A 24,386-nucleotide genomic window follows, 5' to 3' on the forward strand; every position below is an offset into this window, starting at 1 on the left:
TTTTTAACATAAGATCCTTTGGTTATTTAAAAGTTATATCTTAAAGAGAGGTGTTTGTTTTTCATGGCAATTAGGCAAGTGGGAAACCCCCATCTATATGGGATCCTGTTTTCCTTTAGGGCTGACGTGACGTGTCTCAGGTCTCTGCGTTTTTGCAGAGTTGTGGGGCATAGGTCCGAGTATACCTGTATCTCTGAGCCCTTAAATGTGATTGGGTGCCTTGCTCTAGAATGCTTTAAGGCTTCCTCCTTATTTCTAAATGAAAGAAATTTCATAATGACATCTCTGGGTGGGGCCCTATTAGGTGGTTTTGGACGGAGGGCCCTGTGAGCACGCTCCAACTGCACATCTGGTGCCGTCTCATAATTTTTGAGGAATCTAATAAACTCCTGGATGTAAGTTAGTAATGCTGGAGGATCTACCGACTCAGGGACACCCCGCAGGCGGAGGTTGCTCCTCCTGCTCCTATTCTCAAGGTCTTCTATACGATCCATGAGAGATAGGACTGTGCCTTCCTGCTCTTGTAAAAGGCTATTGTGTTGCTGCATGTCAGAGCTTAATGACTCTTGCTTTTCTTCATTCTGAATGACACGATGTTTTACTGCTACTATGTCCCTTTTTAATTTCCCCAAACATGTTCTTAAAGTCTTGCATTGCGTTTTTAATGTCTTCTTTCGAAGATAAGTGCGTGATATCGTCCTTAGTAAGATAGTTGAGGGATTGTGTGCAGGATCTTTGCTCCTGTGACTGAGAGATATTTGACTGTGATTCTGATATAATTTTATTAGGTGGAGGAGCTGGGTCTGAGGAAATCAAGTAACTCTCCATACTGGAGGGCTGAGTGCTTCTGGGAGGCTTAGGATTTCTTTTACTGGCCATATCTAGCACTGGTCAGAGGTGTTAAGAGTGATGAAAACATTTAGCTCCTTAGTTAACGTAGGCCGTATTAACTGTGTGCCCTGTGCTATACGTCTGGTTAACTACTTGCCAAATGCTTAGGGGCCTGGGCAAAAATTGGGGTGTCTGCTGCAAATACAATTAGGGCTCAGTCCACCACTATTAGCCCCTTATATTGACGTTGTGCAAGTCCGTGTTTAATTACCCCCCTTGTAGTTCCACCATTACAGTTTGTGAGTCAATAAGGAAGGGCCTGCAGTTCAGCATCGGCTCCCAGATTAGCAGCAGTTCTGCCAGCCGCACCTCCCTCTCTTAACCTCCACGTGGGTTATACGCCAGAAGGCCCAATCCGGGCCCTTACCTTGTCCGCCGGCCCTTGCAGGAGTTCTTCTAGACTGCTGGTGTGTCAAGGTCTTTGGCTGATCGGCTCTGTGTCTATTTTATCCCAGCAGCCAGTACCGGAGGCCCACGGCACAGACTATATCGCGATATCGCGAGGCCACGTGGTCGCGGCCCTTCCGTCCCGAGGGCCCGTGCCGGTGTGCGGCTATGTCGTGGGTTCAGCGTGGGTGCTAGCAAGGTCCCGGTGGTCAGCGGTCAGCCCAGCAGAAGCTTATGGTAGGCAGTCCAGTGGCAATTTGCGTGTGCGGCTGGTAAATAGGTTGATAGCAGCTTACGTGTATGGCTGACAGGTCCGGTGTTAACTTTGTGCAGCCCTCAGTCAGCTCACTCCTCCTTAGCCTGGATGCTATATTTTCGGAATCCTGGGGACTAGGGCTGTGTTACCCAGTCATGTAGAGGGTTAAGGTGATGATAGGGGGTAATACATTTTATTTAGTTGCGGCGGTGTATGGGGACAGATTATGGGGTGTTTAGACTCGGGGTACATGTTAGGGTGTTAGGTGTAGACAGCTCCCATAGGAATCAATGGGATGTCTGGCAGCAGCGAACATGAACTTTCGCTATGGTCAGACTCCCATTGATTCCTATGGGATCCGGAAAACCGAGCGTACCTGCTAGTTTTTTGATAACTAGCAAAAGTAGTCAGATAGTGCCGAACTTGTGTGCGGAACATCTGGAGTGACGTAAGAACCGATCTGTGTCGGACTGAGTCCGGCGGATCGAAGCTTACGTCACAAAATTCTTCTTTTGCCGGTATCTAGGGCTTGATAACTAAGGCGAATCAGCCTTGCCACAAATACTCTGCGGAATTCCAGCGTATTTGAGGTTGACGGCTTGATAACTAGGCCCCATTGTTTAAATTTCTTCCTAAGGTTGAGAATTCGAACAACATTATTAGGGAAATTGTTGTTCCTTCCTTGTGTCAGAATCCTAATAATTCTCTTGAGAAATTGTTACACTCTTTGGATGTGGTAAGAGCTTTAGTAGCCTTAACACAGTATTTCAAAGATTTCAAGAAGGCTTCTACCTGTTCTATTTATTTGTTGTCTTTTCTGGTTCTAGGAAAGGTCAGAAAGCCTCTTCCATTTGTTTGTCATCTTGGTTAAAGCTTTTGATTCCCAAGGCTTACTTGGTGGCAGGGCAGTCTCCACCTCAGAGAATTACAGATCATTCTACTAGATCAGTTGCCACTTCTTGGGCTTTTAAGAATGAAGCTTCAGTTGATTAGATTTGCAAAGCAGCAACTTGGTCTTCTTTGCATTCATTTACTAAATTTTACCATTTCAATGTATTTGCTTCTTCTGAAGCAGTCTTTTGGTAGAAAAGTTCTTCAGGCAGCTGTCTGTTTGATTCTTCTGTTTATAAGAACTTATTTTTTTTAATTTAATTTTTCAGCGGAAGTAGCTGTTTTTATTTTATCCCTCCCTCTCTAGTGACTCTTCTGTGGACTTCCACATCTTGGGTATTTTATCCCATATGTCACTAGCTCATGGACTCTTTCCATTTACATGAAAGAAACCATAATTTATGTAAGAACGTACGTGATATATTCATTTCTTTGATAATGGCAAGAGTCCATGAGGCCCACCCTATTTTTGGTGTTTATATTTTTTTTGTATAAAAGCACAATATTATTTTCCATTTCCTCTTTTTTTTGTATGCTTTTTTACTCCTTTTTACACCTCACTATTTGGCTATACGTTAAACTAAGGTGTGAGTGTGGTGGGAGGTGTATTTATAGGCATTTTGAGGTTTGGGAAACTTTGCCCCCTCCTGGTAGTAATGTATATCCCATACGTCACTAGCTCATGGATTTTTGCCATTATGAAAAAAATGTATTAGTTCTTAAGTTCTTACTTAAATTATGTTTTTTTCCCTTTGAAAGGTGCAAGATGCCCCATCGATTATTGAGGGACATTCGAGAGATACAGAAATTTAAACTGTTATAGTTCAGACAGTTCATGCAATTTTAAGAGATGTTTCAATTTACTTCAATCTCTTTATATCCTTTGTTAAAAAGCATATTACGGTAGGCTCAGGAGCTGCAAACCACTAAATTGTGATGATTGGCTTCATACACATGTCACTAGTCATTCGCTCACCAAATGTGTTGAGCTAGTATGCAGTTATATACAACAGTTAAGTCATCCATGTCTAAATATCACACTTTGTTTATATTTCTCACCATTTTGATTTGAGTTGACTTCCTTCAGTGAACAAACTCAAGCTATTTCTGCAAATTGTTATGCTCAGTTACTATTTATTTTCTTATTTTAACTGGTTGGAAAAAAAAAGTAAATGTGGCGTCCTTACAGTCAATCACAGCTGCCAAATGCTTTTTGTAGCCTGCTAAATGTTTTTTCTATAAAGATATTTCCTCATTCGTCTTTACAGAATACTTGTAGTTCAGATACTTAATGGGACATGAAACCCATTTTTTTTTTTTTTATTTCATGATTCAGATAGAGCAAGTAATTTTAAACAACTTTCCAATTTATTTCTACTATTTAATTTGAATTGTTCTCTTTATATTCTTTGTTGAAAAGGATACCTAGGTAAACTCAGCTGCTTATTGGTAGTTGCACATAAATGCCTCTTGTAGTTGTAATTGTGTTCAGATGGATCCCAGTAAAGCATTGCTGCTTCTTCAACAAAGGATACAAAGAGAATGAAGCAAACTATATAATTGAAGTACATTGGAAAGTTGTTAAACATTGTATGTTCTATCTGAATCATGACATCCATTTTTGGGGTTTCCATTTACACTTTCTTGAATACACTGCATTTTGTTTTATAACAACCCAGCCAATAATATTCAAGTCTGGAGACTGCTGTCTATTTCTAAACCAAACCTCACAACTGTCCCGATTTTTGCGGGACAGTCCCGATTTTAGGTGTCTGTCCCACTGTCCCGGGTTGCTAGCCATCTGTCCCGCATTGGCTCATGCATTAAAAAAATTCTATTGGGCCCATACTCAGAAGCAGCTGGCTTTTCTCTCCCAGGGTAATATACCTGTTAGATTCCTTATGGAAAATGAATGGTGTGTGGGTTAAGTAGGAGTAAGAAGGCTGTATACCCTCTTACCTCAGGTAATGGTGACCTCTAACCCCTGGTAGTGATGATGTCTAACCCCTGGTGATAATACTAGCATGCCTTCAGTTTTATACGATGAGCAGTGCAACACAAGGGTAACGAACAGTGGCAGCCTCAGACTTCCAGCTAATGTGCTTGCCAACCCTAGGACTTCATACAATGAGTTACAGATACACATGTAGTGTGTGTCTATCTGTATCTAGAAGTGTGTGTATCTGTATATATAAGTGTAGGCTATGTAGTGTGTGTGTCTGCATGTATAAATGTAAGCTATGAAGTGTGTATCTGCATGTATAAGTGTATGCTGTGTAGTGTGTGTATATCTGTATGTATAAGTGTGTGTGTATCTGCATGTATGTGCAAGCTGTGTAGTGTGTGTGTGTGTGTGTATATCTGCATGTATAAGTGTATGCTATGTAGTGTGTGTGTGTATCTGTATGTATAAGTGTATGCAATGTATAGGGTTGCCAGCTTTCCTTCAAAAAAATACTGGACACCCAAAATGATAGGTGGGGTCGAAGGGTGGTAGGGTCTTGTTGCAGAGAAAAAGGCACACACTTATATATATATATAGATAGATATATAGATAGATAGATAGATATATATATATATATATATATATATATATATATATATATATATATATATATATATATATATATATATATATATATATATATATATATATAGAGAGAGAGAGATATAATATATATATATATATATAGAGAGAGATATAATATATATATATATATATATATATATATATATATAGTGATGTGATATATATATATATATAGAGATATATATATATATATATATATATATATATAGATAATAAATATATATATATATATATAGTGATGTGATATAATAACATTTATTTAAAAAGACTGAGAGTGACTGAGACATACCTCATTGTTTTATTAATGTAACAGTTAACTGAGTCAATCACAGACTCTGTCACACTGTATATTCCCTTCCCTTGACTGGGCAGTGGACAGGCACACACTAATCTAATTTCTTGCAGGCTCAGAGTCAGACTCAGACAGCACTATGCACAGCGGTCAGCTCAGTACTCAGTCACTGCAGCATACAGACTGAGATGAGAGCGGGTCCTCTTGCTATATCGTGTGTGCCGTGACGTCACGTGAGCCTCGTGATCACATGACAACGTCCGACACAGCGCAGTCAGAAGACAGTTACAAGTTACACAGGCAAAGCTCACAGATGGGTGGCAGGCAGACAGGCAGCGCACAGAGGATCCGACCGCAACTCCGGCTCCGCACACTTTCAGGATGATGATATATGATCTGAACAGCTGAGCAGAGGCCGAGTTGACACGGGCTGCAGAATTTAGTAAAAAAATTCTAAAGAAAAATTACCTAGTCTACCTAAGGCTATGTCAGGTAAAAGCCTGAAATACCGGACAGTCCGGTCTAATAACGGACACCTGGCAACTCTAGGAATGTAGTGTGTGTGTATCTGTATGTATAAGTGTATGCTATGTACTGTGTGTGTGTGTGTGTGTATCTGCATGTATAAGTGTAAGCTATGTAGTGTAAGTGTGTATCTGCATGTATAAGTGTATGCTGTGTAGTGTGTGTATCTGTATGTATAAGTGTGTGTGTATATCTGCATGTATAGGTATATGCTGTGTATGTATAAGTGTAAGCTATGTAGTTTGTGTGTATCTGCCTATAAAAGTGTATGCTATGTAGTGTTACTGTGCATTTTTGCTAACTTTAAAGGCCAGAATCTAGAATAATGCATGAGAGCAGTTTTAAAGAATCTTTTATTAAATGTCCAATTAAGATAAAAATATTTAGCACTGTCTCTGCAAAGGTTAATTAAACACAGAGCTCACATAGCTATACCAGTGGTTTGAGCTTGTGTTTGATTTGCTGCCTATGAGTATTAAAAGATATGACTTTATTTAGAATTTTATTTATATTACTTTGGTCTTATGATTTTTTTTAAGCCCCACCCCTGCTCCTGCCCACCACATTTAAAAAATTTTGCCGCGGGGGGGTCCCTCTTTTGAATTTTGAAATTTGAAATGTTGAGAGGTATGCAAAACTGTAGTCATTCTTTTCCTGACGTAGTCCATGGCTGATTTTGAGGTGTATTTTGGATCATTGTCTTGTTGGAATATGCAACCACTTTTCAGCTTCAGTTACTTAACCAAATGTGGGACATTTATCTTCCAAGATTTGTTATTTAGTAGAATCCATTATTTCCTCTACTTTTTGCTGTGTGTGTATGTATGTATGTGTGTGTGTGTATGTATGTGTGTGTGTGTGTGTGTATGTGTGTGTGTGTGTGTGTATGTGTGTATGTGTGTATGTATGTGTGTGTGTATGTATGTGTGTGTGTATGTATATGTGTATGTATGTATGTGTGTATGTATGTATGTGTGTGTGTATGTATATGTGTGTGTGTATGTATGTGTGTGTGTGTGTGTGTGTATGTATATGTGTGTGTGTGTGTGTGTATATGTCTGTGTGTATGTATATGTGTGTGTGTATGTATGTATATGTGTGTGTGTGTGTATGTGTGTGTGTGTGTATGTATATGTGTGTGTGTGTGTATGTGTGTGTATGTGTATGCTCTAGTATTTGACAAAATGGTGATAAGTCTAGTTGTCGCATCAAGGCGTCTTTATACTTGGGCTCTAGCCTACAGCCATACATGCAAGCTTTTAATCACATACTAAACTACTAACAAGTGTGACGCACATCCTCATGCCACTGGCAAAACTCACAGCTCTGGGTGCTACAAATGCACATAGGTGTAAAAATCACATATATCAAACATAGTATGTAGCACTGAAATATATAACCTGTTTTAGTAAAAGGTAGTCCCCAGTTTTGCATAACCAACACAGTTATATTAATACACTTTTTACCTCTGTGATTACCTTGTATCTAAGAATCTAATGACAGACCCTGAACAAATGCATTTTAGTGCTGTGTTGTGCTAAATCTTAAATAACTCCTTGGGCTTGAACACATTGCTATCTATATGGCCCACATGAACTAGCAGTCTCCTGTTGTTAAAACAAATACAAAAGCATGTCATTAAGAGGCTGTCTATAGAGCCTTGGAAACAGGCAGACATTTAGAGGTTTACATGTTTTAAAGTAAGTATATTAATCTAGCAATGTTGGTTGCGCAAAGCTGGGGAATGGGTAGTAAAGGCATTATCTATCTTTTTAAACAATAACAATTTTTGGGTAGAATGTCCCTTTAAAAGCTCCAGTAAATATTTATTTATAAATTAATATCCATGGGTATTAGCACTTTAAATTAAATTTAGATAATCATGTTTTTAATTTGCTAATTGCTTACAGCTGTATCACATGCTGATTGGCAAGGGAGATCACCTTTAGTTTAAGAACAATAGATATTAGATAGACAATTTGTTAGCCTTTTTGCAGATGTGGTGTAAATGTACTATATAGTCTAGAAATACTATATTTTAATTTCCCTAGAATATTCAAGCAAACTAAATCTGCTTTACACTGTAGCTATAATTAACATAACAAGTAAGGTTGTAAACAAGAAAATCCAGAAAGCCTAAGCAATGAAAAGTAAAAAAACATACTTTACTGAAGTTCAAATTAAAAACAATGCACAGGAAAAAGCAGAAATCCCTGACCAACCAGATAAATGTCTAACCCTGTAAGGTTGCCATCAATTTTAGTACTTGTGTTTTCTAGGGTTTATTCGTTTTAGAGAGCTTGACAAATCATTGTGCACAGGCTCCTAAAATATAACTTCTGTCTCCAAACATTTTCAAAATATTAACATTCACTAAAACTGGATCTAAAAAATTAATTCCTGAAAACAGACTTAGCAATTGTCACATTCTTGGGTATGCACAATTTTACCTAATAATATTTACCTTCGGAGTTGGGGGGTACCACCTGAAATGTATGACGTAGGAGTACTTGCCGCAAAAAGGTTGAGAAACACCGTCTTAGAGCACATGTATAATATAGCGTTTGTTCTAAATCATTTTTGTTTTTCTTCTAGGAATATATCAAACATTAAAGCGAATAAAAAATGAGGATAGCAGGTATGTATTTTTTAATTTATCCTAATATTTTAGCTGTTTTTGAAACAAAATTTCCAGGGACACTTTTCAGCAGAGCAATACCCATGCATATCTTGCATTGCTCTACCTACTCCAACCCCCCGCCCCCTAAAAACAAGCACAATAAAATGCTAGGAGTATAATTTAGCCATACAGATTTCTTAAAGCGATAGGAACGTCAAAATGAAACTTTCATGATTCAGATACAGCATGCAATTTTAATTCACTTCTATTATCAGATATAATTAAATAATGTACACATCCTCAGCAGCAGCAATGCACTGCCTGGAGCTAGCTGTTGATTGGCAGTTACACACATTTTGTCTTTTGTCACTGGCTCACCGGACAGATGGGTTCAGCTAGCTCCCAGCAGTGCATTGTTGCTCTGGAATAATTATAGGTTTATAGCTTTAATTGTAATAGCAGAGCTTAAAGGGATGATAACCCCTTCCTCTCTTGACTCCTTTGCCTGCATCAAACAAGGTCCGATGTAAACAAATGAGTAAAACTTTAAATCACACAATTGTTTGTGATCGTGTGATTTCAATGATGGGATCAGGTCATGAGGAGTTCCTATGGCACTAGGCACGCCGCTAGCCCGCAATCCCATATAGGAAGCGTCTATGGTTTCAGAATAGAACGGCGTTTCATCCTAACTGCGTCAAAGCCCAGCACAGTTAGGATGGCATAGAACTTCTAATGGCAGGAAGTGGTTAAACAGTCTGTTTAATTATAGTTATAAAAAAAACAAGTTGCTTATACTGGATATAATTTGTTGCAATATGTATTATTCATCTATTTAAATGGATTTTACCTTTTTTGTTTATTTTTTCTTTCGTAAGATGATGAGAGTCCATGTGCCTCCATAACATGTGGGATATATTTCCCGCCACCAGAAAGAGGTCAAGAATCCTCACACAAGCTTTTAATCCCTCCCACCTCTTCTCCCCACTAAGTTTGTTCTTGGCCTCCAAGGAGAGAGGTTAAGAGAGGTGCTTTACAAACAAGATTTTATCATTTTTTATTCAGTTATTTATTGGTATCACAGACCTGACTTGAGACCCAGTACCCCTCTTCCATTTTCACTGAGGGAAGGCTTCGCTAACATTCTGAGTGAAGGAGAGATAAAGGAAAACCTCAGTTATGGCATGTTAAATCTCTCTGCCATAATTGCCCTCAGTCGTCATGGAGACCTAGTCCCTTAGCCTCCTTCAGAGGGGTTGCAGGTATATCTACAAGTGTCCAAAACAACTTGGGGGAAAGAACCCACAAAAAAAGACTGCACTTTTAGCACTCTGTGCCTAGACTTTTAATAGGAGAGAATAAAGCAAAGGAAAATGAAATATAACTTTTTAATTACAACAGTTTAATAAAAGGGACCAGATGTGAAACACTTTAAAAACAAACAAGAGATCTGCTGATGGTGATTCCTGGTCATATACTAATATCGCCTTTTGAGATGTATCTTAATAAAACTGGAATATAACCTGTGCGGTCTGGCAAATAATCAAAGGACATGAATCAGTCCTGGATATGAGAGGGAGTAGATCAAGGCTATCACGCAAATAACAAAGAGAGGGTAGAGTAGCAAGGCTTCCTAATTCCTAAAGGAAAGGAATTACTAAAGAATAATGGTCTTACATTACAGTATAAAGTATTCTTAAATCAAGGCTATTATAATGAGGATTATAGTGCTAATGGTAAATGATAATTTTAGATGTAATAAGTACCACTATTAATGTTCAAATAAATAAAACACTGATCTCGTTCATGATATTATACAGTCTAGTGTAAAGGTATTATGTAGTGCTTGAACACATGAAGTAAGACACAGTGATCTGATTTGGTACCAAGTAACTCTAATAAATATAGAAGTTGGTAATTGTAATAGGTTACGGGTGATAGTTGTGTCCTAAAGATCACTGAAAGATAGGTTTTCACCTTCCACCATTGTTTCCTTGTCTTAAAGGGACAGTATACTGTAAAATAGTTTTTCCCTTAATGTGTTTACAATTGCTTTTTTTTCAAACTGCAGAGTAAAAAATGTATGAAAATTAGTTTTTTAAGGTTTATTTGTGTATATTAAAGCTCTGATTTTGTGTTTTGAAGCCACAGCCTAATAAAATAAGTTGAGCTTGTAGGTATAATCATCTCTCATTACTGTATCACATTGTGTACATATACCTGCATCTGTATCTTATATCTGTCCATAAAACAATCACCAGTACTTTTAGAGAACAATGGAAAATCAACATTTTATTACCTTATCTCTGCTATATCCCACTGGTAGTGTAATTTCTTCTGCTGGCTGTGTTTGCAAAGCTTATCTATAGCTTGGACATGCGGCCACAAACTTATAGAATAGGTGGGGATACCACATGCTAAATCAACTATTTCAACTGCTAATATAAGGGTAAAGTAGCTACTTGTAAACAATTTAATACACTCCAGCAGGTAAAGTGGATCATTGGGAACAAATTAAAGGGGAGAAAATTTCTAAGTAAACTGCCCCTTTAAGTTTACGACATGACACTATTACTCTTATGTGTTCAAGATAATTCTCATCTGATTAACAAGAGATCCTGTGAATTACCAGTAGTCAACTGGTGTTAGTATTGAGGCTATTTATTAAAACTTATGTACAAGTAACCAGTTAAGGTGGTTTGAATACTATGTTTAGTTCATATGATAGTAGCAAATAGTCCAATTAACAACGTATATTTGCATGTCTACAATCGACATTAAATCCATGTATAGACTATGTAATACTCGGTGTATTTAAATAACACCGAACAGTGAACAAATGTTTCCGTTGGTTAAAGTATATTATGTATACGGATTAGGTACTACAATACGGTTGTCCAATCTCAGGAGTTACTAGAACAAGTTTCACAGTAGTATCACTGCCTGTTATAGAGATTGTGTACTTGAGCAAAAATATATATAAGTTCGCTAGGTATGATAAATAGCCCAAATAATCGAATGCTGGCGTGTTAAGTCAATACGTAATTAACAACTCTCATATCTAAAGCCTACTGGTATATGGGCAACAGGAAAAAGAACAACTATTGGGAGGAATTACCTCCTCTTAGACGTTACTGGAACATATTTCACAGTAACGTCATAACTACCTATAATAATGTTTAAGCCGTGACCAAAATTCCTATTGTCTTAAATTAAATGTAGCAGACTAACACTAAGTGCAAATGTATCAAAGTAATGTGCGCTGCCTTGAGCAATGGCTCATAATAGACAGCAGCGTTAGTAGCAAAGTGAATTTATTGATTTATTCCAATTTGGAGATGGTCTCCAATTAGAGCCAGAGGCCTTAGGGGAAGGAGATATTTTTTTTTGTTCTCTATTGTGATGAAAGGAACCAAAACGATTGGGAGTTTTAAACTTACCCTTAGATTTCTTATCTTGGAGCAGAAAAACTCCCTTTCACCCAGTGATAGTGGAGATAATAGAATCCAATTAAGAACCAAATAAATTATTACCCTGAAATGATAAAGATAGTAATCTAGATTTAGACACCATGTCAGCATTCCAAGATTTAAGTCATAAAGCTCTTAGAATAGCTAAAGACATAGATTTAATATCAATTTTAATGATATCAAATATAGCATCACAAATAAAATTATTTGCATGTTGAAGTAAAAGAACAATGCTAGACAGTTCATATATAGCCAGTATGTAAATATGCTCTTCTAAGATAAGATTCAATCTTCCTATCGAAAGGATCCTTAAAAGAAGTACTATCTTCCATTGGAATAGTAGTACGTGTGGCAAGAGTGGAAATAGCCCCATCAACTTCAGGGACTTTTCCCCAAAACTCTATATTGGCCACAGATAAAGGATACAACTTCTTAAACCTAGAAGAATAATCATATTAGAGATAGCATCTGGAATAGGAAAAACTTCAGGAGTAACTTCAGAAGTTTTAAAAACAGAATTCAAACGATTACTAGTTTTGTTATCAAGAGGACTAGACTCCTCTATACCCAAAGTAAACAATACCTCCTTCAATAAAGAACAAATATATTCAATCTTAAAAAGAAAACAAAGATTTGTCAATTTCCGTCTCTGAAGCAGGATCCTCTGAGCCAGAGAGATCCTCTTCAGCAGAGGATACTTCAGTATGCTGTTGGTCAATACAAATTTCATCAAATTTATGAGAAGTTTGGAAAGACCTTTTACGTTTATTTGAAGGAGGAATAGCAGTCATAGGGGCCCATTTATCAAGCTCCGTATGGAGCTTGTGGGCCCATGTTTCTGGCGAGTCATAACAAGTGCCACATATTTGAGCTGAAGAAATAAGATCAGGTAATTTACAAAAGACACATTTAGCTTTGGTAGAATTGTGTTCAGACAGCTTAGTTCCTACAGTAAAATCAGAGGCAGGATCAGTTTGAGACATCTTGCAAAATGTAACAAAAAAGAAAAAATAACATTTAAACAAAATATCCAATTTCCTCAATAGCAGTTTCAGGAATGGGAAAAAATGTTTGATAAATTTCTTATAAAAAAGTAAAATCAAAAGCAAACTTCGTACCCCTGTATAAACAAATGAGAGCATCAAGCAAAAGAGGGAGGGGCTTAATATAACAAATTTTGGGGCCAAGAATGACGCAAAGATAATGCAGCGGAAAAAACTTTTGGCGCCAACGTGAACACAATAAAATGACGCAACTTGCGTCATAACAGGCACGACTGTGCACCAAAAAAAAAAAAAAATTCGTCAACAAAGACTCAAGAAATTCCGGGAGTCACGTCACGATAGGCACAACTTGGCGCCAAAAATTTTCACACAAAAAATGACGCAATGAAAAGTAGTATTTTGCATCATCGCCAGCCTAATTTGCCTATGAAAATTTTGAAAAACAGACTCAAAGTTACAACTAACAGGAACCACAGGTAAGAATACCTAAATTCTCTCTTAAACATAATTTTCATGCTGAAACTGTTATACTGCAAAGGCAAATATACATAGACCTGACTCATGGCAAATATATGCAATATATATTAAAAAAAAGTTATAATATAAAGTGCCAAACATAGCTGAGAGTGTCTTAAAAAAATTATATATACTTACCAGAAGACACCCATCTACCTATAGAAGGCAGCCAAACCAGTACTGAAACATATCAGCAGAGTTAATGGTAGAGGAGTATAATCTCGATCTGTAAAGGGAGGCAGCAACTGAATACCTGCGACCGATTTACAGAGAGCCCTAGAATAGATTTTCCATAGGAGAAAATATGGTATTATCAGACAATACTCCCTTCACATCCCTCAGACAAACACTGTACTTTGAGAGGAATTGGGCTTCAAAATGCTTAGAAGCGCCTTTCACAGAAGAAATCAAGCACATCTTGCTTTACCACCTCCAAAGGAGGCAAAGTTTCTAAAAGGCATTTTGAGGTTTGGAAAACTTTGCCCCCTCCTGGTAGGAATGTATATCCCATACGTCACTAGCTCATGGTCTCTTGCCACTTAGATGAAAGAAAGGGGCTTTTCTACCTCAGGAAAATAAGTCTAAGAGGAACTGTAAACAAACAAATCTTTCATTCTTTTCGCACCCCCAGAGATCAGAAGTCTCCCTCCTACCAAAAGTCTGAATCCTCCAAGCCTTCCTGGAAGCCGGGATCTTCTTGGTCTAACAATAAACTGACCAAAAAGTCTTATTCCAATCAGAAATCTGCATGAAGGGATGGACCAGACTTCCCTGGGAACAGTTTCATCTGTCTCATGTTCCAAAAGATCCTGTATAGATGGCTGCCTTTGTTTAATCTGCTCAAGGCTTAGAGGACATTGGAGTGATCCAACCTATTCCAATCTCTCAACATGGACAGAGTTTCTATTCCAACTTCTTCATTGCCCCAAACAGATACCCACAGAACCAAACTTCAGACTGCCGGTTGTTCCTATAGATGGCTTTTTCTCCATCTGTAGCACAATTTATGGAAGAAGTGGGTCTTATGGTGGCAGCGTCAGTCACAGTACCTTTTGCTCGCTTTCATCTTCATCCTCTCCTATTGTCCATGATTCAGCAGTGGTCAAATGATTTTTTCCAAGTAGGAACAATAGATAGATCTCAGTTCTTCAGTCAAACTTTTTCTCTCATGGTGGAGAAAAAGTCTCTATTTAACTCTTGGAACTTAATTTCTTTCATGTAATTAACAAGAGTCCATGAGCTAGTGACGTATGGGATATACATTCCTACCAGGAGGGGCAAAGTTTCCCAAACCTTAAAATGCCTATAAATACACCCCTCACCACACCCACAAATCAGTTTTTACAAACTTTGCCTCCAAGGGAGGTGGTGAAGTAAGTTTGTGCTAGATTCTACGTTGATATGCGCTCCGCAGCAAGTTGGAGCCCGGTTTTCCTCTCAGCGTACAGTGAATGTCAGAGGGATGGAGGAGAGTATTGCCTATTGAATGCAGTGATCTCCTTCTACGGGGTCTATTTCATAAGGTTCTCTGTTATCGGTCGTAGAGATTCATCTCTTACCTCCCTTTTCAGATCGACGATATACTCTTATATTTACCATTTCCTCTACTGATTCTCGTTTCAGTACTGGTTTGGCTTTCTACAAACATGTAGATGAGTGTCCTGGGGTAAGTAAGTCTTATTTTCTGTGACACTCTAAGCTATGGTTGGGCACTTTATTTATAAAGTTCTAAATATATGTATTCAAACATTTATTTGCCTTGACTCAGAATGTTCAACTTTCCTTATTTCCAGACAGTCAGTTTCATATTTGGGATTATGCTTTAAATTATCATATTTTTTCTTACCTCAAAAATTTGACTTTTTTCCCTGTGGGCTGTTAGGCTCGCGGGGGCTGAAAATGCTTCATTTTATTGTGTCATTCTTGGCGCGGACTTTTTTGGCGCAAAAATTCTTTTCCGTTTCCGGCGTCATACGTGTCGCCGGAAGTTGCGTCATTTTTTGACGTTATTTTGCGCCAAAAATGTCGGCGTTCCGGATGTGGCGTCATTTTTGGCGCCAAAAGCATTTAGGCGCCAAATAATGTGGGCGTCTTATTTGGCGCCAAAAAATATGGGCGTCGCTTTTGTCTCCACATTATTTCAGTCTAATTTTTCATTTGCTTCTGGTTGCTAGAAGCTTGATGTTTGGCATTTTTTTCCCATTCCTGAAACTGTCTTATAAGGAATTTGATCTATTTTGCTTTATATGTTGTTTTTTCTCTTACATATTGCAAGATGTCTCACGTTGCATCTGAGCCAGAAGATACTACAGGAAAACCACTGCCTGCTGGATCTACCAAAGCTAAGTGTATCTGCTGTAAACTTTTGGTAGCTATTCCTCCAGCTGTTGTTTGTAATAATTGTCATGACAAACTTGTTAAAGCAGATAATATTTCCTTTAGTGATGTACCATTGCCTGTTGCAGTTCCCTCAACATCTAAGGTGCAGAATGTTCCTGATAACATAAGAGATTTTGTTTCTGAATCCATAAAGAAGGCTTTGTCTGTTATTTCTCCTTCTAGTAAACGTAAAAAGTCTTTTAAATCTTCTCTCTCTACAGATGAATTTTTAAATGAACACCATCATTCTGATTCTTTGGACTCTTCTGGTTCAGAGGATTCTGTCTCAGAGATTGATGCTGATAAATCTTCATATTTATTTAAGATGGAATTTATTCGCTCTTTACTTAAAGAAGTACTAATTGCTTTAGAAATAGAGGATTCTAGTCCTCTTGATACTAATTCTATACGTTTGGATAAGGTTTTTAAAGCTCCTGCGGTTATTCCAGAAGTCTTTCCTGTTCCTAATGCTATTTCTGCAGTAATTGCTAAGGAATGGGATAAATTGGGTAATTCATTTACTCCTTCTAAACGTTTTAAGCAATTATATCCTGTTCCGCCTGACAGGTTAGAATTTTGGGACAAAATCCCTAAAGTTGATGGGGCTATTTCTACCCTTGCTAAACGTACTACCATTCCTACGTCAGATGGTACCTCGTTTAAAGATCCTTTAGATAGAAAAATTGAATCTTTTCTAAGAAAAGCTTATCTATGTTCAGGTAATCTTCTTAGACCTGCTATATCATTGGCTGATGTTGCTGCAGCTTCAACTTTTTGGTTGGAAACCCTAGCGCAACAAGTAACAAATCGTGATTCTCATGATATTATTATTCTCCTCCAGCATGCTAATAATTTCATCTGTGATGCCATTTTTGATATTATTAGAGTTGATGTTAGATTTATGTCTCTGGCTATCTTAGCCAGAAGAGCTTTATGGCTTAAGACTTGGAATGCTGATATGGCTTCTAAATCAACTCTACTTTCCATTTCTTTCCAGGGAAACAAATTATTTGGTTCTCAGTTGGATTCTATTATTTCAACTGTTACTGGTGGGAAAGGAACTTTTTTACCACAGGATAAAAAGTCTAAAGGTAAAAACAGGGCTAACAATCGTTTTCGTTCCTTTCGTTTCAACAAAGAACAAAAGCCTGATCCTTCGTCCTCAGGAGCAGTTTCAGTTTGGAAACCATCTCCAGTCTGGAATAAATCCAAGCCTGCTAGAAAGGCAAAGCCTGCTTCTAAGTTCACATGAAGGTACGGCCCTCATTCCAGTTCAGCTGGTAGGGGGCAGGTTACGTTTTTTCAAAGAAATTTGGATCAATTCTGTTCACAATCTTTGGATTCAGAACATTGTTTCAGAAGGGTACAGAATTGGTTTCAAGATGAGACCTCCTGCAAAGAGATTTTTTCTTTCCCATGTCCCAGTAAATCCAGTGAAAGCTCAAGCATTTCTGAATTGTGTTTCAGATCTAGAGTTGGCTGGAGTAATTATGCCAGTTCCAGTTCCGGAACAGGGGATGGGGTTTTATTCAAATCTCTTCATTGTACCAAAGAAGGAGAATTCCTTCAGACCAGTTCTGGATCTAAAATTATTGAATCGTTATGTAAGGATACCAACGTTCAAGATGGTAACTGTAAGGACTATATTGCCTTTTGTTCAGCAAGGGAATTATGTCCACAATAGATTTACAGGATGCATATCTGCATATCCAATTCATCCAGATCATTATCAGTTCCTGAGATTCTCTTTTCTAGACAAGCATTACCAATTTGTGGCTCTACCGTTTGGCCTTGCTACAGCTCCAAGAATTTTCACAAAGATTCTCGGTGCCCTTCTGTCTGTAATCAGAGAACAGGGTATTGTGGTATTTCCTTATTTGGACGATATCTTGGTACTTGCTCCGTCTTTACATTTAGCAGAGTCTCATACGAATCGACTTGTGTTGTTTCTTCAAGATCATGGTTGGAGGATCAATTTACCAAAAAGTTCTTTGATTCCTCAAACAAGGGTAACCTTTCTGGGTTTCCAGATAGATTCAGTGTCCATGACTTTGTCTTTAACAGACAAGAGACGTCTAAAATTGATTACAGCCTGTCGAAACCTTCAGTCTCAATCATTCCCTTCGGTAGCCTTATGCATGGAAATTCTAGGTCTTATGACTGCTGCATCGGACGCGATCCCCTTTGCTCGTTTTCACATGCGACCTCTTCAGCTCTGTATGCTGAACCAATGGTGCAGGGATTACACGAAGATATATCAATTAATATCTTTAAAACCGATTGTTCGGCACTCTCTAACGTGGTGGACAGATCACCATCGTTTAATTCAGGGGGCTTCTTTTGTTCTTCCGACCTGGACTGTAATTTCAACAGATGCAAGTCTCACAGGTTGGGGAGCTGTGTGGGGATCTCTGACGGCACAAGGAGTTTGGGAATCTCAGGAGGTGAGATTACCGATCAATATCTTGGAACTCCGTGCAGTTTTCAGAGCTCTTCAGTTTTGGCCTCTTCTGAAGAGAGAATCGTTCATTTGTTTTCAGACAGACAATGTCACAACTGTGGCATACATCAATCATCAAGGAGGGACTCACAGTCCTCTGGCTATGAAAGAAGTATCTCGAATTTTGGTTTGGGCGGAATCCAGCTCCTGTCTAATCTCTGCGGTTCATATCCCAGGTGTAGACAATTGGGAAGCGGATTATCTCAGTCGCCAAACGTTGCATCCGGGCGAATGGTCTCTTCACCCAGAGGTATTTCTTCAGATTGTTCAATTGTGGGGGCTTCCAGAGATAGATCTGATGGCCTCTCATCTAAACAAGAAACTTCCCAGGTATCTGTCCAGATCCCGGGATCCTCAGGCGGAGGCAGTGGATGCATTATCACTTCCTTGGAAGTATCATCCTGCCTATATCTTTCCACCTCTAGTTCTTCTTCCAAGAGTAATCTCCAAGATTCTGAGGGAATGCTCGTTTGTTCTGCTAATAGCTCCGGCATGGCCTCACAGGTTTTGGTATGCGGATCTTGTCCGGATGGCATCTTGCCAGCCATGGACTCTTCCGTTAAGACCAGACCTTCTGTCACAAGGTCCTTTTTTCCATCCGGATCTGAAATCCTTAAATTTAAAGGTATGGAGATTGAACGCTTGATTCTTGGTCATAGAGGTTTCTCTGACTCCGTGATTAATACTATGTTACAGGCTCGTAAATCTGTATCTCGAGAGATATATTATAGAGTCTGGAAGACTTATATTTCTTGGTGTCTTTCTCATCATTTTTCTTGGCATTCTTTTAGAATACCGAGAATTTTACAGTTTCTTCAGGATGGTTTAGATAAGGGTTTGTCCGCAAGTTCTTTGAAAGGACAAATCTCCGCTCTTTCTGTTCTTTTTCACAGAAAGATTGCTATTCTTCCTGATATTCATTGTTTTGTACAAGCTTTGGTTCGTATAAAACCTGTCATTAAGTCAATTTCTCCTCCTTGGAGTTTGAATTTGGTTCTGGGAGCTCTTCAAGCTCCTCCGTTTGAACCTATGCATTCATTGGACATTAAATTACTTTCTTGGAAAGTTTTGTTCCTTTTGGCCATCTCTTCTGCTAGAAGAGTTTCTGAATTATCTGCTCTTTCGTGTGAGTCTCCTTTTCTGATTTTTCATCAGGATAAGGCGGTGTTGCGAACTTCTTTTGAATTTTTACCTAAAGTTGTGAATTCCAACAACATTAGTAGAGAAATTGTGGTTCCTTCATTATGTCCTAATCCTAAGAATTCTAAGGAGAAATCATTGCATTCTTTGGATGTTGTTAGAGCTTTGAAATATTATGTTGAAGCTACGAAATCTTTCCGTAAGACTTCTAGTCTATTTGTTATCTTTTCCGGTTCTAGGAAAGGCCAGAAAGCTTCTGCCATTTCTTTGGCATCTTGGTTGAAATCTTTAATTCATCTTGCCTATGTTGAGTCGGGTAAAATTCCGCCTCAAAGAATTACAGCTCATTCTACTAGGTCAGTATCTACTTCCTGGGCGTTTAGGAATGAAGCTTCGGTTGACCAGATCTGCAAAGCAGCAACTTGGTCCTCTTTGCATACTTTTACTAAATTCTACCATTTTGATGTATTTTCTTCTTCTGAAGCAGTTTTTGGTAGAAAAGTTCTTCAGGCAGCGGTTTCAGTTTGAATCTTCTGCTTATGTTTTTTGTTAAACTTTATTTTGGGTGTGGATTATTTTCAGCAGGAATTGGCTGTCTTTATTTTATCCCTCCCTCTCTAGTGACTCTTGTGTGGAAAGATCCACATCTTGGGTAGTCATTATCCCATACGTCACTAGCTCATGGACTCTTGTTAATTACATGAAAGAAAACATAATTTATGTAAGAACTTACCTGATAAATTCATTTCTTTCATATTAACAAGAGTCCATGAGGCCCACCCTTTTTTGTGGTGGTTATGATTTTTTTGTATAAAGCACAATTATTCCAATTCCTTATTTTATATGCTTCGCACTTTTTTTCTTATCACCCCACTTCTTGGCTATTCGTTAAACTGATTTGTGGGTGTGGTGAGGGGTGTATTTATAGGCATTTTAAGGTTTGGGAAACTTTGCCCCTCCTGGTAGGAATGTATATCCCATACGTCACTAGCTCATGGACTCTTGTTAATATGAAAGAAATGAATTTATCAGGTAAGTTCTTACATAAATTATGTTTTTTTTAGATTATCTTGACTGTAGTCACTACGGACACAAGTCTGATGGGTTAAGTCGCTGCTTGGGAGTCCCGGAGGGCGCAGGGAGTATGGTTCCTTCAGGAGGTGAAGTTACCTATCAGCAGTCTAGAACTTAGTGCAATTCTTCTAGCCCTTCAATCTTGGTCACTTCTCAAACAGAAATAATTAATATGGATTTAGTCATTCAACGTCACTGCCGTGGCTTACATCAATCATCAGGGAAGGAATCAAAGTCCCTTAGCCATGTGAGAGGTATCTCACATTCTGTCTTGGGCAGAAGAAAACCACTGCACCCTATCGGTCATTCACATTCCAGGAGTAAACAATTGGGAAGCAGATTACCTATGTCGTCAGTCCGTCTATCAAGGAGAATGGTCTCTTCATCAGAACGTGTTCAATCAAATAGTCCCTAGGTGGAGTTTTCCAGAAATAGAGCTAATGGCATCCAAATTTAAAAGGAAACTTCCACTTTATAGCATCAGGTCAAGAGATCCTTGAGCTCACATGATAGATGCTCTAGCCTGTCCTTTGAAATTTCAACTGGCCTATCTATTTCCTCCATTTGTTCTTCTTCCAAGAGTCAGTGCCAGAATCAAACAGGAATTGGCTTCAGTAATTTTTATACCTCTGGCATGGCCCTGCAGAATTTGGTATGCAGACCTAATTCAGAAGTAATCTCTTCCTCCATGGGCGTTACCCCTGAGGAAAGATCCGCTGTCTCAAGGACCCTTGTATCATACAGATCTCAAATCACCTAGAGAATTTATCATAAGATTTGGAAAGCTTACTTTCTTGGATGTTCTTCTAGAGGTTCTCTTGGAAATCTCCAGAATTCTAGAGTTTCTTCAGGGTGGCCTAGATAAAGTTTTATCAGCTAGTTCTCTAAAGTGTCAGATTTTGGCATTGTCTGTTTTATTTCATAAGAAGCTGGCTAAGTTGTCTGATGATCAAACTTTTGTGCAAACCTTGCTGAGAATTCGTCCTGTTATTTAGCCCATTTCTCCCACTTGGGATTTGAATCTGGTTCTTTCTGTTTTGCAAGGTTCCCGCTTTGAACCTATTCATACTCTGGACCTAATATTATTATTGTCATGGAAGGTTATCTTTCTTCTAGTCATTTCTTCCGCTAGAAGAGTTTCTGAATTATAAGCTCTGTCTTCTGACCCCCCCCCCACACACACACACACACACACTTTTGGTTTTTCATCAGAATAGAGTAGTCCTCCAGACTAAATATGATTTTCTTCCGAAGGCAGTGTGTCCTCAGAAACAATTAATCAGGAATTTGTTGTTTCTTCACTATGTCCAAATCCTTCTAATTCTACACAATTTGGATGTGGTTAGATCCTTAAAATGTTATCTTCAGGCTACTAAAGATTTTAGACAGACTTCTAGCCTATTTGTCCATTTTTCAGGTTCCAGAAAAAGTCAAAAGGCTACAGCAGTGGCTTTGGCATCATGGCTGAAGCAGACTATTCGTAAGGCTTACTTGGGTGCAGAAAAACTGCCTCCAAAAAGAGTAACTGCACATTCTACTAGATCTGTTTCTACTTCTTGGACCTTCAAAAATGATGCCTCCTTGGAACAGATTAGCAAGGCAGCAAATTGTCCTTTCCATACCTTTTTTCTAAATTTTATTATTTTGATATTTATGCTTTTTACAAAGCTGCTTTTGGATGGAAAGTAATTCAGATTGCAGATTCCAGCAAATAGGAACTGCCATAATTTGTCCGACTCGTCCTTGGCATGGACTGTCAGCTTGAGTATTATATCCCACATGTTATGGACTCTCACCATCTTATGAAAGAAAACAGAATTTATATTTACCAATAAATGTCTTCCTTTCAGGGTAATGAGAGTACATAGGACCCACACAGATTTTTGCCATATAGGCGACAGTTCTTATTTGCACCTCTTAATCCTGCTTCCAATCTTTCCTACCTTTTTCTTTCTCTCTCCTCTGCTCGGCCATATGTAAACTGAGTGGGAGAAGAGGTGGGAGGGATTAAAAGCTCTTTTAAAGGTTCTTGACTATCTCTCCTGGTGGCGGGAAATATATTCCACATGTTATGGCCTTCTATGGACTCTCATTATCCTGAAAGAAAGAAATGTATCTTTAAGTGTAAATTTTCTTTTTAAAGACACGATGAGTTCATCCTTACTTGTGGGATTACGCCTCCTGGTCAGCAGGAGGAGGCAAAGAGCACCACAGCAAAGCTGTATATATAGCTCCTCCCTTCCCTCCCACTCAAGTAATTCTCTTTGCCTGTGTTAGTGATAGGAAGAGGTAAACTGAGGTGTTAGCTTAGATTCTTCAATCAAGAGTTTATTATTTTTAAAATGGTACCAGTGAGTGCTATTTTATTATAGGGTGTAGCTGTATTCATTGTCAGTCTCTAGAGTAGAGTTATTGGTGGCTTTAAAGCAATGGGAACTGGTGGGACATAATTCTCACTGTGCCTCCCATACTGTGTTGCTGCCCTTCTAATGATGGCCTCAGCAGATACTAACTAAGGCCCTGTTTGTGTCCACAGAGCTATAGGAGGGAGAAGACCTCTAGATCCTGTCATGCTGTCGGACAGCATCGAGGTAAGTGCAGTCTTTTATTTTTCTGGGCCATATCTTATCTCAAAAACGACTATGCACTTCCTTATTCATATATTTGGGAACATGGGCTCTCTTGGGAAGGGCTTCCCCTATTGGACTGAATGCATGGTTTTCATACTGGTCAGGACAAATGGCATTTTTAAAAAAGCAACAGACCCATGCTGAGAATGAGGGGTTATGCAGACACTGGGGCTGGATGGCAAGTAGTGTTTTTGAGTTACTCCTTTGGCACTTGTGCTACCTGACATGCAGTAGCATACTTGACTCCAATTTACTTTCTTTTATACTGTTAATATATCTCCCGGTGTTTGACGAATAATAGCGACCGGGAGATTGAGCACTGAGACGGCCACGATGGGCAGAGTTACTTTTGCGCCGTGTTTGGGCTAATTTGTTAGGTCTCAGGGCACAGTCAATCAAGGTGCCGGGAGATGGAGTCCTGTCACGCCCACGAGGGGCGGAGTTACTTTCGCGCCGTTTTTGGGCTCCTTTGGTATGTTTCAGGGCACTGTCATTCAGGGTGCCGGGAGATGGAGTCCTGTCACGCCCACGAGGGGCGGATATATGTCGATAGTGCGCTCTACACCTCCATTACGATTCCAGAGGGAAGAGTTTTTCTCATAAACTATTTTGTGATGTTTATTGTTCATGCAGGTGCTGTTAGCACTGTGATACACGGTATCAGACTTAAGCAATACTAAACGGTTTAAAATTACAGTTTCTGATAGTATTTGTTATTTTGACAAAGTTTGGCTTACTATTTTAATTTCAATCCTGCACACATAATGGCAACGTGACAGTTTGGAATTTACTGTGAAAAGCACTCACAAAAATAATATTAATTTTAACATTTAAAGAGACAGTAACATATTTTCATGTGTTAATTTTTATTATAAATATTCCTTCTAAAGCAATACCTGTTTAGGAGTCTGGTGACACCAGGCAATCCATGCCACAATTTTCTACCTATAGTGTCCAAAATAATTCATGAGCCACAGGCAGTGCTCTGCGGTTCCTTGCAAAGACATTGCTTTTGATGTACATAGCGATGTCTAGTTACAGCAATGTTAATATTGTTATTGGATTGTTTCTGAAATAAGAAATAAGACGTTCTTTTAAAATTTAAAGAGACAGTAACAATTTTTTGGTGTAAATTTTATTAAAAGAATTGCGGCTGTTTATTTAATTCATCCTTTGTGACGTATGATGGTACCAAAACACACAAAAATGAGTTACTTTAAG

The 24,386-nt window shown here is 38.5% G+C and overlaps 1 protein-coding gene across 1 annotated transcript in view; it reads left to right on the forward strand.

Annotated features, from left to right (window-relative positions):
• FAM3C (FAM3 metabolism regulating signaling molecule C) overlaps positions 1–24,386 on the forward strand; it is a 194,068-nt gene that overhangs the window by 100,181 nt on the left and 69,501 nt on the right. The window contains exon 2 of the mRNA XM_053716678.1: positions 8,428–8,470. Coding sequence (XP_053572653.1) covers positions 8,458–8,470 — 13 coding nt within the window. The 5' untranslated portion in view covers positions 8,428–8,457. The remainder of the gene's footprint in view (positions 1–8,427; positions 8,471–24,386) is intronic.

This window comes from Bombina bombina, chromosome 6, assembly GCF_027579735.1.
Source record: "Bombina bombina isolate aBomBom1 chromosome 6, aBomBom1.pri, whole genome shotgun sequence".
NCBI classification, from domain to species: domain Eukaryota; kingdom Metazoa; phylum Chordata; class Amphibia; order Anura; family Bombinatoridae; genus Bombina; species Bombina bombina.